The sequence below is a fragment of the Trichoderma reesei genome (genome assembly GCF_000167675.1).
Source record: "Trichoderma reesei QM6a unplaced genomic scaffold TRIREscaffold_2, whole genome shotgun sequence".
NCBI lineage: Eukaryota > Fungi > Ascomycota > Sordariomycetes > Hypocreales > Hypocreaceae > Trichoderma > Trichoderma reesei.
The window spans coordinates 149,584-162,802 of NW_006711149.1; the positions used below are offsets into that span (position 1 = coordinate 149,584).

The following is a 13,219-nucleotide window of genomic DNA, read 5'->3' on the forward strand; positions in this document are numbered from 1 at the left end:
CTTCGACTACAAGGGCTAGGCGTATTATCCATGTTATCGGCCATTGCCGTGGTGGCGTTGTACTGGTCTTTCAACTGCTTCATAACCTTACGAACTCGCTGGATGAGGCGTTCGTGATCTATAGAATGGCGTCACATAGGGCTTTACATGTTATCAACTAAGTAGTGACGCATCTCAACGACGCTGAGCAGGAGCTTGCCGGTTTTGAGGTTGAGAGTGAATGAAGAAGCGGAAGGTCTCAACCTCAACCTCATCAAGACAGACGTTGAGACCTCAACCGCATAGAGACTGATGATACCATATGAGACTCTCTCTGATTTACCCACAAGGTTGGATTGGATTCTGCTACGTCCTTGTGGTGGCTAAAGTACCGCATAAGGTATGCTTGGTGTATGTGGCGTCCCTTTGGCTTGAACTTGGCCAGGCAACTGGGACAATTTGGTTAGATCTGTGGAATAAGCTTATCAGAAAACCTCCGAGAATTCTAAAACGAAGCTCCACATAAGGTAAGGTGCCGATATTCCTGATTTAGAGCTGTCAGCCGCAGCAGGTGGATTCACTTAGATGGTACACTGGCGCATATAACGGCTCGAGAAGAGGCTGTAGCATCTTAGGAAGTCACTTTTGTACGCTTGATGTTGCTGCTCATAAGAATTCTCAAGGAGGCATGCACAACTTTTGGTTTCAGGGGAGCAAAATTGTCAAAAGAAGAATAAACATTGTTGTCTAATTACATTACATTTTGTGACATTTCGTCGTATACATTTGCTTCCGTCCATCGAACACCAATCCTTGACAGAGTCTTGAGCCGTAACTTGACAGTTTGAGCAATAAGGCTTCTCCTTCTATGGCAGAGTAGTAGGGGCATAGCTCTGGTTGGGCGTAACCACCTTGCCATCCTGGACCTGAACATCGGTATAAGCAGGCCAAGTGATGAGCTTCTTGGCGTAGTCCACAACAGCAAACGTGGTGAAGCCGTTGCCAGGGCCAAACTGTCCGCTCCAGCTGGACGTGACGGTGTAAGGGCCGCAGGTGACGGGGCCGCCGCTGGCCTGGGAGGCATTGGCAGCGGCCTTGACGACGTATGTGCAGGGCGTGGCAGCGGCGAGGTGGGTATCAACGCCAAAGGTCCATGTGCACTCGGTGTTGGCCTTGTTGCAGACGCGCTTCATGTTGGTGATTGTCCACTGGGGAACGGCCGCCATCATGGACTTGTCGGCGGGAGTGGGAGCCGCGAAGGCGGTGGAAGCGGCGAGGAGGCCGGCGAAGAGAGTCTTGGTGAGTTGCATGGTTGCGAATAGTTTGGCCGAGTGTTTATATGTGGGAGAAGTGTTTTGAGGTGAGTTGATCTGTGGTAGAGGCGAAGCAGAGGCAGAGTTGGATGAGGATGATGGGCTAGAGAGCTTCGAGTCGGTTCATCTCGTCTCCTTATATACTCGATCGAGCTGTGTCTGTGTACCTTGAAAACTTGGAAACATTGCCAACGCAAGTGGAGAAGACATTCATGCTCTCAACTCGTATTGGCACGATCGAGGCCTGAGCCAGCTCATCTTGTGGTTACAGGAATGTCGGCAGACACATCGATTGGATGCGATCATCCGGGCAGCTTGCCAGAGGCGGTCACGGTCTGCAGCGGCCACTCGGCACCCTTGCATCAATCTCGTATTTGAGCTGGCATGTTGAGGCTGTCTGTCGATTTGCGGTGGCAATGCAGCAGGGCTGGCCAGCCTCGGGATGAGCGTCATTGAGCATTGGGTTGCAGGGGTTTGTTCCTCCACATCATCGGGCCATTGCCTGATCTCTCAAAGCCGCTGACTACAGATGACATGTAGAGACACGAAACCTCTTGACTGGACAGAGACAGAGGGGTAAGTACAGTGTTGTGAAGGCACTTTCGTTGATTGGTCTCAGTGACTCAAAGGTCTCTCAATTGTCTCAAGACACAATCCATCGACTCCCACTTGCAACGTTGGCAGTGTCTAAGCTTGGATTTACACTGTGTAAGGCTTCCGATTAGCGTGTGGGGATCGCATCCGCCGCCGCTCGTATTCCTAGAATAGACCAGAACATGCAGTAAACGGTCGCTGCATCTGGTACTCCGTTACGGTAACGCAATCCCATCTTGCCCCTATGTGATGCAGATGATCGAAGCGTTATACGAAGTGTTACGAGCCAGCCGTATTGCATTGAAAGTTGCTGCCGTTTATGATTGATGCTGCCGGGATCTGTAAGGGAGGACGTCCTACGTGGCGGTCAAAAGGGAGGCTGGGTCAAGCTCGGTGTCTCGTACTTTGTCTGAACTCCGGGATCGACCTAGGGAGTTTTCTAGAAGTAAGGTACAGTATTGACGCAGGACTGGTGGAGGTGAGGGCCATGCAGTCCAAGTATGCGATGGTTCAGGCCCGCACACGTTTTTCAGATGTAAGTCTTGGAAAGAAACACAGCTGCAAATGTCTAAAGCACAATCAACCTAACACGCCATATCAACCCTACTCTGTGCTCAATATGCATGCCACAAGTCCAGTCGAGAATCCAGGATGTGCCGAGTACATACTGCGTAGTAGTAGGTAGTCTATCAAGGACGAAGAGCTCAACTGGTACATGATCAGCTGGGGCAGTCATGCTGCAGCCTGTGTTCAGCAAGCTTGCTCGGCCGACGGGTTGAGCGACCCTGGTCACCTTAATGCCGAGACTCTTCCCCGCATAGTTGTGCCACCCGGGAGAGGGCAAGAGCCGAGGTCATGCGGCTTTAATATAAGAAGGCATCTGGTTATATATAATAAAGGGCAACTATAAACTCTCTTCTTTTATAAAAGACTAGCTAAAAAGAAAGAAAAGGAAAATAAATAAACAGCTATAAATATATTATAGCCCTAAGGCTTATAATATTATAAAGTAGTTTTAAGTTATTAAAGTAAGGACTACTTAATATATCCCTTTTAAAACTAATATATTATAATATTATTATAATATAACTTAAGTAATTAATAATATTTTATTAATTATAAAATATAAGCTATTTTATTATATATAAAAAATATAAAATAAATTTAAAAAATAACTATTATTTCTTTAATTAAGAAGAAATAATATTAATAAAAATAGTAAATTAAATTAAGATTTTTTTATTTATTAAAGTTTAAAAGTTACTTTTACTTATTAAAGTATAAGGCTTTTTAAATTAAAATAAAAATAAATTACTAAAATAAATATAAATAAAAATAAATTATTAATATAATAATAAAAGCTTTTAAATAGCTTTTTATTTATTAAATAAAATGCTTTTTTTATAAAAAATATATTAATACTATTAATATAATAATTAAAGTTTAATAAAATACTTATATTTTAAAGTATTAAAAGTATAAGAGATAAATTTATTTTAATTAGTAAATAAAATACCTTTTATAATAAAGGTTTTTTTAATATAAACCTAGTTAAAGTAGCTGCTTATTTTAAAATGCCTTAAAGTTAGTATTATAATTTAAGAAAAATAAAAAAACTTATATTACTTTTTATTATAAATTTAGTATTTTTAAACTATTTTAAATATAAACTTATTATAATTTAAATTCTTATTAATATAAAAAAAGAAATAATATATATAAAATAAAGTATAATTAAAATAATAAAGTTAGTATACTTATTATAATTACCCTTACTATTAAATAAATATATAAATTTAAAATAAATCTTTATTATTAAATAGTATTAACTATTTTTAAAAGCTTTATAAATTTAATATACTTAATTTTTATAAATAGCTTTATTAAATTATTTATAATTATTTTTTATATATTAATTTATTATATTTTAAAGTTTTTTTATTTTATTTTATTAATAATTTATTTAAAATAAATATTTATATACTTTATTTATATTATATTATATTATATTAAGAATAGTAATTTTAGTATTTTAAAAATTAATATATAAAATTATAAGCTTTTAGTTTTTAATACTTAAATTATTAAGGATTTTCTTAATTTAAATAGTTAATATTTTAATTAAGGTAAGGTTTATAAATTTAGCTTTAATTAAGCTTATAATAATAATAATTTATTTTTTACTTTTTTAATAAACTAGTTTATTTTTAATTAATATAATATAGCCTGCTATATTAAATCTTTTAGCTAAGTTATTAATAAATATTATATTAATATAAACCTTTAAATTAAGGTTTTTAATATTATATTTACTATTAAGTTAAATACTTAAGTTAGTTATACCTTAAAGGTATTAAAATAAATACTTTAAGATTTCCTTATAATATTTTATTAAATTAATATTAGCTTTATAAAGCTTTTAAATAGTATATATAATATTAAGCCTTATACTTATTAAAATAAAATTTAAGCTTTTTATTTATTTTAATTATTTTTTTATTAATATAATAACTTTTTATTATTTTTAATTATAAAAAATTATTTTTTTAAATAGCTATAAGGTTTTAATTAAATTTTAAAATATTAAAATAAATTTAATAATAACTTTTTTAATATAAATACTTTAGCTAAGTATAATTATTTTATTTTTTTAATTTTTATAAACTTTTAATTTTAAAAAAATAATTATATTTTCTAGCTTTTTAATTTTAAATAGGCTTTTTAATTATATTATTATATTATAAATAATTAATATTTTAAAACTATAATTATTATATTATTTATATATAAAATTAAAATAATATTATTTTTATATTTAAAAATATAAAGCTTAAATTTAAAAGGTTTAAATTAAATTATAACTAGTAGTTATATAGCTTTTTTAAATTATTATAAAAAGGTATTTAAAAAATTATAAAAAGCTTTTTTTAAATAATAAACTTTTTTAAATTTATTATTAAAGCCTTATAATAAATATATATAAACTTCCTTTTTAATATTAATATTAAAAAATATAATAATAGTATTAAATTACTATTACTTAAAATTATTAATTACTATAATTAAATAAAATACCTTAATTAATATAAAATAGGCTATTATAATATAAAGTTCTTTTATTAAATAGTTTATTTTTTAAAGCTAATTTTTTTAAATAATTAAGTATATTATTATTATAAAATTACTATTAGTAAAATACTTTAAATTATATACTTATTTATTATAAAGGATTATAATATCTTTTAATAATATAACTAAGCTTTAAGTTTATTTTTTAATTAAATTATTATATTATTTTTTTATTATAAAAAACTATTTAATTTTATAATTATACTTTTTTTTAATATTATTTTAATTTTTAAAAACTTTTATACTTTTATTAAGTTATTATTTAACTTTAAGAGTTATAAATATTATAAAAATTAGTTATTTTTTTATAAATTTATTATACTTTTATTATTTAATAGTCTTAATTATAAATATAATTCTTTTTATTTTTCCTTTATATAAAGCTTTATAATTAACTTAAGTAATACTTTTTATAAAGTAATACTATTATTAATTAGCTATATATATTTTATTTATTTAATTTAATTTAGCTTATTTAAGTATAGCTAAGGTTATATTTTTAATATTAATTATAAGGTTTTATAAGTTAAAAATAATAATAATAATAATATTTTAATAAATAGCTTTAAGTTTAATTAAATATTAATTATAAAGGTTATAATAATAAAAAATAATTAAAAAGGTTTTATTTTATAAATCTTTTTATAAAATAAGCTTTAAAATTTAAAAATACTTACTTTTTTTATAATTTACTAATAATTATTATTAAAAAATATTTTTATTATTATTAGCCTTAAAATACTTAAATTTATTGAATTTAGTATTATTATTAATTACTTTATTAGCTTTAAAAGTATTTTAAATAATAACTATATTAAAAGCTTACTATAGTTAATTTTTTTAGCTAATTACTATTTAGCCTTTTTTTTAATTTTAAAATTAATAAGTATAGCTTTATACTTAATTTCTAGTTCTTTTTAATTATAAAATATTTTACTACTTAACTTTTAAAATTATATATTTTATAATTTAATAACTTTATTTTTATTTAATAAATAAACTTTATAAATATAGCTATTTAAGCCTTTTATATTAATAAAATATTCTTTATTTACTTTAAGATATATTTTTATACTTTTAACTTATTAGTTTTTATATTTCTTAATATATACTATATAACCCTAGGTCTTAATATACTTAATATTATATTTATATTTTACTTAAATAGCTTTAAATATCTTTTTTAATAATAAGATCTTATTTTTATTAAATAAGGTTAGTAGTAAGTTATAAATATATATAATAGATTTTATATATAAAAGCTATAAGGTTTTAAGTAATTTAATTTTAATATAAGTTACTTATTTTAAGTTTATAAAGCTTTTTTTAGCCTATTTAATTATACTATTTTATTAAAAAGTATAAACTATAAAGGTTTTAATAATAAATTTATTTTTATAAAACTAGTTTTATATTTTTTATAATATAAACTTTTTTATATTATTAAATACTATAACTTAAACTTTATAACTATTATTAAAGACCTTTACTTAATTCTTTTAGCCTTATAGTTTTTTTATAGTATTTTTATAATTAGTAACTAAAATTAGTTATTAATAGTAAGTAAAGGTATTAATTTTATAAAATAAGATTTTAAAACCTTTATATTTAATAAATATATAAAAGATTATATTTTAAAAAATAATTTAAAAAAATTTTATAAGTTTAGCTAATAATATATAATTAATAATAAATTTAAATTTAGCTAAATAATAAGCTTTATAATAAAAGTCTTTAATTATTATTTTATTTATTTAAATTTCTAATTATTAATAAGCTTTTAAAACTTATTTTTTATTAATATAGCCTAGTTTTTTATATATAAAACTATATTTTATATTTATAATAAATAATTTAATAAAAAGTATTATAAAATTATAATATTTATTAATTAATAGTATTATTATTTTTAAAACTATAATATTATACTTTTAATAAACCTTTATAATTATAATTACTTTATTTTTTTACTATATAAGTAATTCTTTTATAAAGTTATACTAAATATCTTTTTATTTAAGGACTTTTAAACTTACTATATTAATAGCACTTTAAAAAGTATAAGTAATATTCTTAAATTTAATTATTTTATTATTTAATAATAAAATAATTATAATCTCTATCCCTTTAATTTTTAATATACTTTTATTAAATATAGCTATTATATTAGCTTTATTTAGTATTTAAATAAAAATAAACTACTTTAAGTTATTAAAATAGTATAAGTTATAGCCTAAGTTAATAATAATATTATTTTAATTAATACTATATTTAGTTAAAGTAAAGTTATAATTTTAAGTGTTATTTTATATAATTTTAATAATATTATTTTTATTTTTTTTAAAAAGGTTAGGCTTAATAAAGATATTTAAAGTAATTATTATATTAATAAATAATTACCTTACTTTTATAATATTTAAGGTGCTTTTAAATAGTTTTTTTTTATTATAAGCTTAGGTTTATCTTTTTTTTTATTACTTAATTTTTATTTTTATAAATAAAATTCTTATTATAAGTTTAAATAAAATTAAGGATAATAATTCTTTAAGCAGAGTTTAAAATAAAGTCTTTAATAAGTATTAAATATATAAGGCTTTTTATTTATTAAAATAATATAGTTATATTCTAGCTTTTTAATTTTATTATTATTAGGCTTGCCTTATTTTTATTATTTATTATTATTATTATTTAATAAAAAAAAAGCAGGCTGCTTAAAAATACTAAATATCTTTTTAATTTTTATTTTTTTATTTATTTATAAGTAAAGGAACTTAATAAGTTTATTTTTTTTAACTTCCTTACTTTAATAAAAATTTATAATTTAATACTTATACTAAGTTTTATTAATATATTTAAGGCTTATAAATACTATAATTATAAATTAAACCTTTAGTACTTTAAAATATTAATAAGTAATATAAGTTTAAGCTTTTATTAATATATTAATATATACTTTTAAAAACTTAAATTAGCTATATTTTAAATAATTAAACTTTTAAATAATAATAAAAACTCCTTTTATTAAGGCTTTTAAAACTATAGTTTTTATTATTTTAAAAAGCTTTTTTATTATTAAGTTATTATTATTAAAGCCTTTATAATTAAGCTTTATATAAATTTCTATTAATAGGTTATTTAAAATAAATTTTATTATTAATATATTATTTTCTTTTTAAGTATTTTTTTTAGCTTAAGTAGCTTTTTTAGCTATAATATTTATTCCTTTAATAATACTTTAAAAGCCTATTAAGTAAGTATTAATTTTAAGTATTTATTTTTAAGTATTTTAATTATTAAGACTTTTTAATAATATTATTAAAAAAAAGAAGTTAGCTTATAAAGCCTTAAAGGTATTATTTTTTATAAATATTAGCTATATTATTTTAAATTATACTATTTATAAATTTAAATTAAGGTTATTATAATTAAAGTTTTTATTTTTAATAATAAATTTAAAATTATTTTAACTTAAAGAGTTAGGTAATAATTATTTTATTAATATATAAGTAAAATAAAGTCTTTAAGTTTTTATAAATAAAAAAGAAGAAAGTTAATCTTTTAAATTAAAAAAAAGGTAATTTATATTAAATTAAAAGTATAATTTATATTAGGTTAAAAATATAATAATAATAGTATTATTTATTACTAACTTAAAGGTTTAAGTATAATTTTTTTATAATTTTTAAAAAAGTATAAGGCTTATAACTTAATAAAGGTATAATAATAAGCTCTTTTCTTTTATAAAAGACTAGCTAAAGAGAAAGAGAAAGAAAGGAAAATAAATAAATAGCTATAAATGTATTATAGGCCTAAGGCCTGTGGTATTATAGGGTGGTCTTAAGTTATTAGGTGGGGACCACTTAATAATATTACGTATGGCAAGATATGGCATGGATTTTATTCCTTTTGGAACAGCTCTTTTGGTCATGCAGAAATTCTATTGGCTAGAGACGAGGGAAGACGAGGGCTCCGTTGACACCCTCACCAGCAACGGGAAAGAGATAACCGAGACCTACGGCTGACTTTGCTCTACAAAAGTGCTGCTACTACCCATCAGACATGAGTTTGGTTGATCCCAAGTCATCTACCGATGCTCATATCCTAGCAGTGGAGTATGGGGATATATGTACAGAGGCACATCCGACCCCATCCAAGTACATATTGCTCCATCTACCCTTTAGGCAAATCGGCTGGTTGTAGGGCTTCAATCCTGGCTTGCATCGAAAGATTCCATACCCCTCCCATCAGCCCCCCTACAGGCACCCTGGCTGGAACCAAGTCTGACGGACCTGTTTGAGGCCATCTCAGGCCATTCATATTGTTCGAATGGGCTCCTTCGTCAGTCAGGAGGCAACCGAGGGCCACAACGATCACTCCTTCAGGAGCCCCTTCAGCCCTACGATCTTCGGAGTCCGGAACGATGGATCTCTGAGGGCGAGTCACGACGGTACAGAACAAGACAAATTTATCTTAGGATGCACATGGAAATCACAAACTACCTAGGTAGATACGGTGGGGAATACCGCTCTCTCAAGAAAGTTGCTACTATCAATGAACCTCTCTGACAGTCAAGTGAGATTGCCATGGCTCTCGTCCCGTGGTTGCTGCGCCTACTAGCGAGGGGGGACAGTAAGCAGCAGCTCATCAGATGTGAGCTTTGATTTGATGAAAATTGTATTCCCGTACGCAAGTACGGAATGCTAGTGACATGCACGAAGGCACACCCTGCCTGCGCAAGGGGAACAACTCTGAAGAGACCTCACTCGCACGGAGATTTGGAATTCCGGGACGAGTTTGACCGAAGATTTTCTCGAGAATCCAGTCATCAGTGTATGATGGGGGTTGGCGGGACGGGGATACCGTTTTGCATGAGGAAACCCCCTTTGCTCCATTCCTCTCCGTTCATTCGTCGTTCTTCCGCATGTCTTCTTCTGTCATGATGGACATATTCGCCCTGGTTGACTGAAGATGTGATGCATGCCACCTGATGCCATTTGTCGTCCCGCATCTGTCGTGGAGACGATAGAGCGGACCCGTGTGCCTCGACAGATCAACAAGTCAGCCTGGCAGAGCGGACTGGGGCCGCCCGAATCAGTGCGCCTGGAAATTAACTGCCGCGCTGGCGAAGTCCGCGCCGTGCTGGACTGCAGAATGCTACCTCGTACGGAGTGGTAATACCAAGAGCGAGACCCAAAGGGCTGGGCGGGCCCCCCTGCTCCACGTCAAAAGCTGTGCTCGTCGAGACCGAACAGCTCACGCCTTGCAGCCACTAACAGCAGCCGGGCTCATCGTATTCTTAGCGGGCATCGGAGGGCTGTGTTGGGGGGGTGAGAAGACCAAGAGGGGCGGGCATTTGGAGAGTGAGAGCCCCGACAGAAGGTTGAGTGTAGCTCTGCAAGTGGGGAGGGAAAGACGAGAATGAGAAGAGGTGAGGGATAGGGACACAGCCAGTCTAGTCTGAGGAAAGACTTGGACAAAGAGAACAGTTCAAGTCAAAACGTGTAATTGTCATGGCGGTGGACAGGAAGCACCTCAGCGCTGCTTGTGGCGCCACAAGCATAATCGGGCGTTGCAGAATCCACAGCCTCATGAACCGGCTTCAACCGATCCGTACTAGCAGTCCCTTCGTCGACTCTTCGCGCAGACCCGGGCATCCAGCTAACACGGAGCAAAGCGAGACTTTGTGGCTGCTACCCGCGCGGCAATCCCTAAGCAGCAGCGATGATTCCCACGCATGCCAGCATCTTTCGTCGCATGGCAGCCCCCCCTCCCTCCTCGGCCCCCCCTTCAGGTTCAGGCTTCGAGATGGGCTGTCCAGGGCTCCAACTGGGGACTGCTCTCATTCGCTCGTCTTTTCTTTCGTGCCTTGTCGGGCATCGTGGATCGTTTCGGGGGTTCTTCCATCTCTCTTCCTTTCCCTGATCTGCCCTCGGTTCTCTCTTCTTCTGTGCCGGGATGACAATCTCTTCTCTCAACGCTTAACTAACGCATATCACCTACATCTTTGTTGGTTGGTCTTTCTTATTAATGCCCTTTGATTAATTATTCGCAAAACCAAAGCAGAGGACATATTGTTACTTTGACTTTTTGTTGGTACGGACATCGCGAGCACGTAGGAATTCCTTTACAGGGAACAGAGAGGAGAAAAACAGCCAGAGACAGCCCTCCATTTCTTCGGTTTTCCAGAATCTCTGGGAAGCATTACCACTGATCACGGTTTCTGACCACTGCCACAACTCTCTACTCTGCCTTTTTTTGATCCCCTACCTCGCACTCTGGCACGCATACATATAATACGGGTTGTGGTGCCCTCTTATCGAAATCTACATCAGATCCCCTCCTCCCCCCCCCGGTTCTTCCCCTACCAGGTATCAGGTAGTAGTGGTCATAGTCCCCCCCCCCGTACATTAGACTCAATACCTACATACACGCCATTGTGCCCACGCGGCAGAAAGTTCGGAGCATCACCACCAGCTTTCAACGATCAACCGCCACCATGGACTTCGCTGCCCAGTACACCTTCGGCCCTCACCAGGCCTTCCCGGGGGCTTTTATGCCCTTGACGCCTTCACACTCCCAGTCGGCCGGCTCGGACGATTTCAGCAACACCTCCCCGCCTGTCAGTTTGTGGTCCCCCACTCCCCCCGAAGCGCAGCTTCTCGTGCCTTAGCGCTCCCTTACTTGAGCATTACGAGAGAGAGGACTAATCACCCAGAGCTGGAGCCGTCTGCCAGTCTTTGCTCTGGGTGATCTGAGGCCCTTCGACATGGGCAAGGCCGTGGACGTGGACGTTTGATGTTGACTGATGCTGACCCAATCGCCCTCTGTGGGTGCTCTCGCCTTGTAGGATCACTTTGCCGACCCCTTCCATGCATTCGATTACGCACAGGCGGCCTATGGAGGCCATCATCACCCTCCTCCACCTTTTGCCCAACACCCGAGCCCCGTGCATCAACAGCATCAGCATCAGCACCAGGACCAGCTCCAGCACCACCAGCACCACCAGCAGCAGCTTCAGGAGCAGCATCAGCCGCACTCGCCCTCCACAAATGGCAGCGTCAATGGCAGCGTCAACGGCAGCAATAGCATTAGTATGCGCGGCGAGGGCGGATCTGGGCCAGGGACCAAGGCAGAGGGCACTGGCGAGGAAGTCCGTGGGAGCGATGACGACGACAACATGACACCGGCCCAGTCTCGGAGGAAGGCTCAGAACCGTGCTGCGTAGGTTCTCCCCTCTCCTCTTGTGACCTTTTGGCCTCCTGGTGATAGGCCTCTTGTGCGCTGGCATCTTTTCCATGGTTCTGTATCGAATCTACGGGTTATCTGTAGACTTGGTCTGACCTGTGAATGCATCCCACATTTGATGGGCAGACCAGATCAGATCCTTGCGGGAGGAACCAGAAACCTGGTCACCATGCCTACTGCATGTCTTCTTCTTGAGATAACCAACGAAACAAGCAAACAAGCCCCAAAAGCAAAACAACCACGACAGGAGAACCTGTTGGCCTTCCGATTTCTAGCATTGACTGACCTGTCTTACAACCGCAGGCAACGAGCATTCCGCGAACGCAAGGAAAGGCACGTCAAAGACCTCGAGTCCAAACTTGCCAGCCTCGAAGCCGCCCAGAAGGAAGCCGCCAGCGAAAATGAGCGCCTCCGACGAGACCTACAGAGAATGTCGACCGAGAACGAGATACTCCGGGCCACCTCCGCCGTCAACCAGAACCAGACTGGCTCTCACTCCCCCGAGCCCATGACGACCGGGCCCATGACTTACACGCCCACCGACTTCTACACAAACGTGCTCCAGGGCCACAACAACAGGGGGCCTCCGCACCGTATCGTCACCTCTGACGACGGCCATAGACTGCTCGCGGCCGGTGCTGCTTGGGACTACCTCCTGGAACACTCGCTGTACAAGCGTGGGCTGGTGGATGTCAGTAAGGTGGCCGAGTACCTGAGGCAAGTCGCAAAATGTGATGGGCAGGGGCCTGTCTTTTCCGAGCGAGACATCAACTATGCCATTGAGCAGAGCGTTGCTAGTGGCTCGGATGATCTCCTGTAGGGCACAGCGAAAGGAATGGAATGATGAAGAGATGAAGAGCCGGAGAAGAAGAGATGGAATGACAAATACGGAAAAATGAAGAGACGGAAAGACGAGAAAACGTAGAGGGTTCAAGAAACGGGCAAATGGGCAGATGGAA

General features: G+C 33.8%; 2 protein-coding genes across 2 annotated transcripts; one reads left to right on the top strand and one right to left on the bottom strand.

The window, feature by feature from the left end:
• Nucleotides 1–851: 851 nt before the first annotated feature.
• Nucleotides 852–1,259, bottom strand: TRIREDRAFT_33827 (uncharacterized protein; the record flags this gene model as incomplete). Its single annotated transcript, XM_006961943.1, has 1 exon — nt 852–1,259. A coding segment is annotated over one exon (408 nt), but the record flags the coding sequence as incomplete, so codon positions are not given.
• Nucleotides 1,260–11,614: 10,355 nt separating this feature from the next.
• On the top strand, nt 11,615–13,103 carry TRIREDRAFT_74576 (basic-leucine zipper transcription factor-like protein). The gene is made up of 3 exons (XM_006962005.1): nt 11,615–11,634; nt 11,863–12,236; nt 12,564–13,103. Exons 2-3 carry the CDS (start codon nt 12,109–12,111, stop codon nt 13,078–13,080), a joined length of 645 nt encoding a protein of 214 aa, XP_006962067.1. The 5' UTR covers nt 11,615–11,634; nt 11,863–12,108; the 3' UTR covers nt 13,081–13,103.
• The last annotated feature ends 116 nt before the right edge of the window (nt 13,104–13,219 follow it).

Bases quoted from the DNA above. Each gene is read 5' to 3' on its own strand.
- TRIREDRAFT_74576 (XM_006962005.1), top strand. From the start codon at position 12,109: ATGCGCGGCGAGGGCGGATCTGGGCCAGGGACCAAGGCAGAGGGCACT. The intron at 12,237-12,563 runs GTAGGTTCTCCC...TTACAACCGCAG, and splicing joins AAGGCTCAGAACCGTGCTGC to GCAACGAGCATTCCGCGAAC.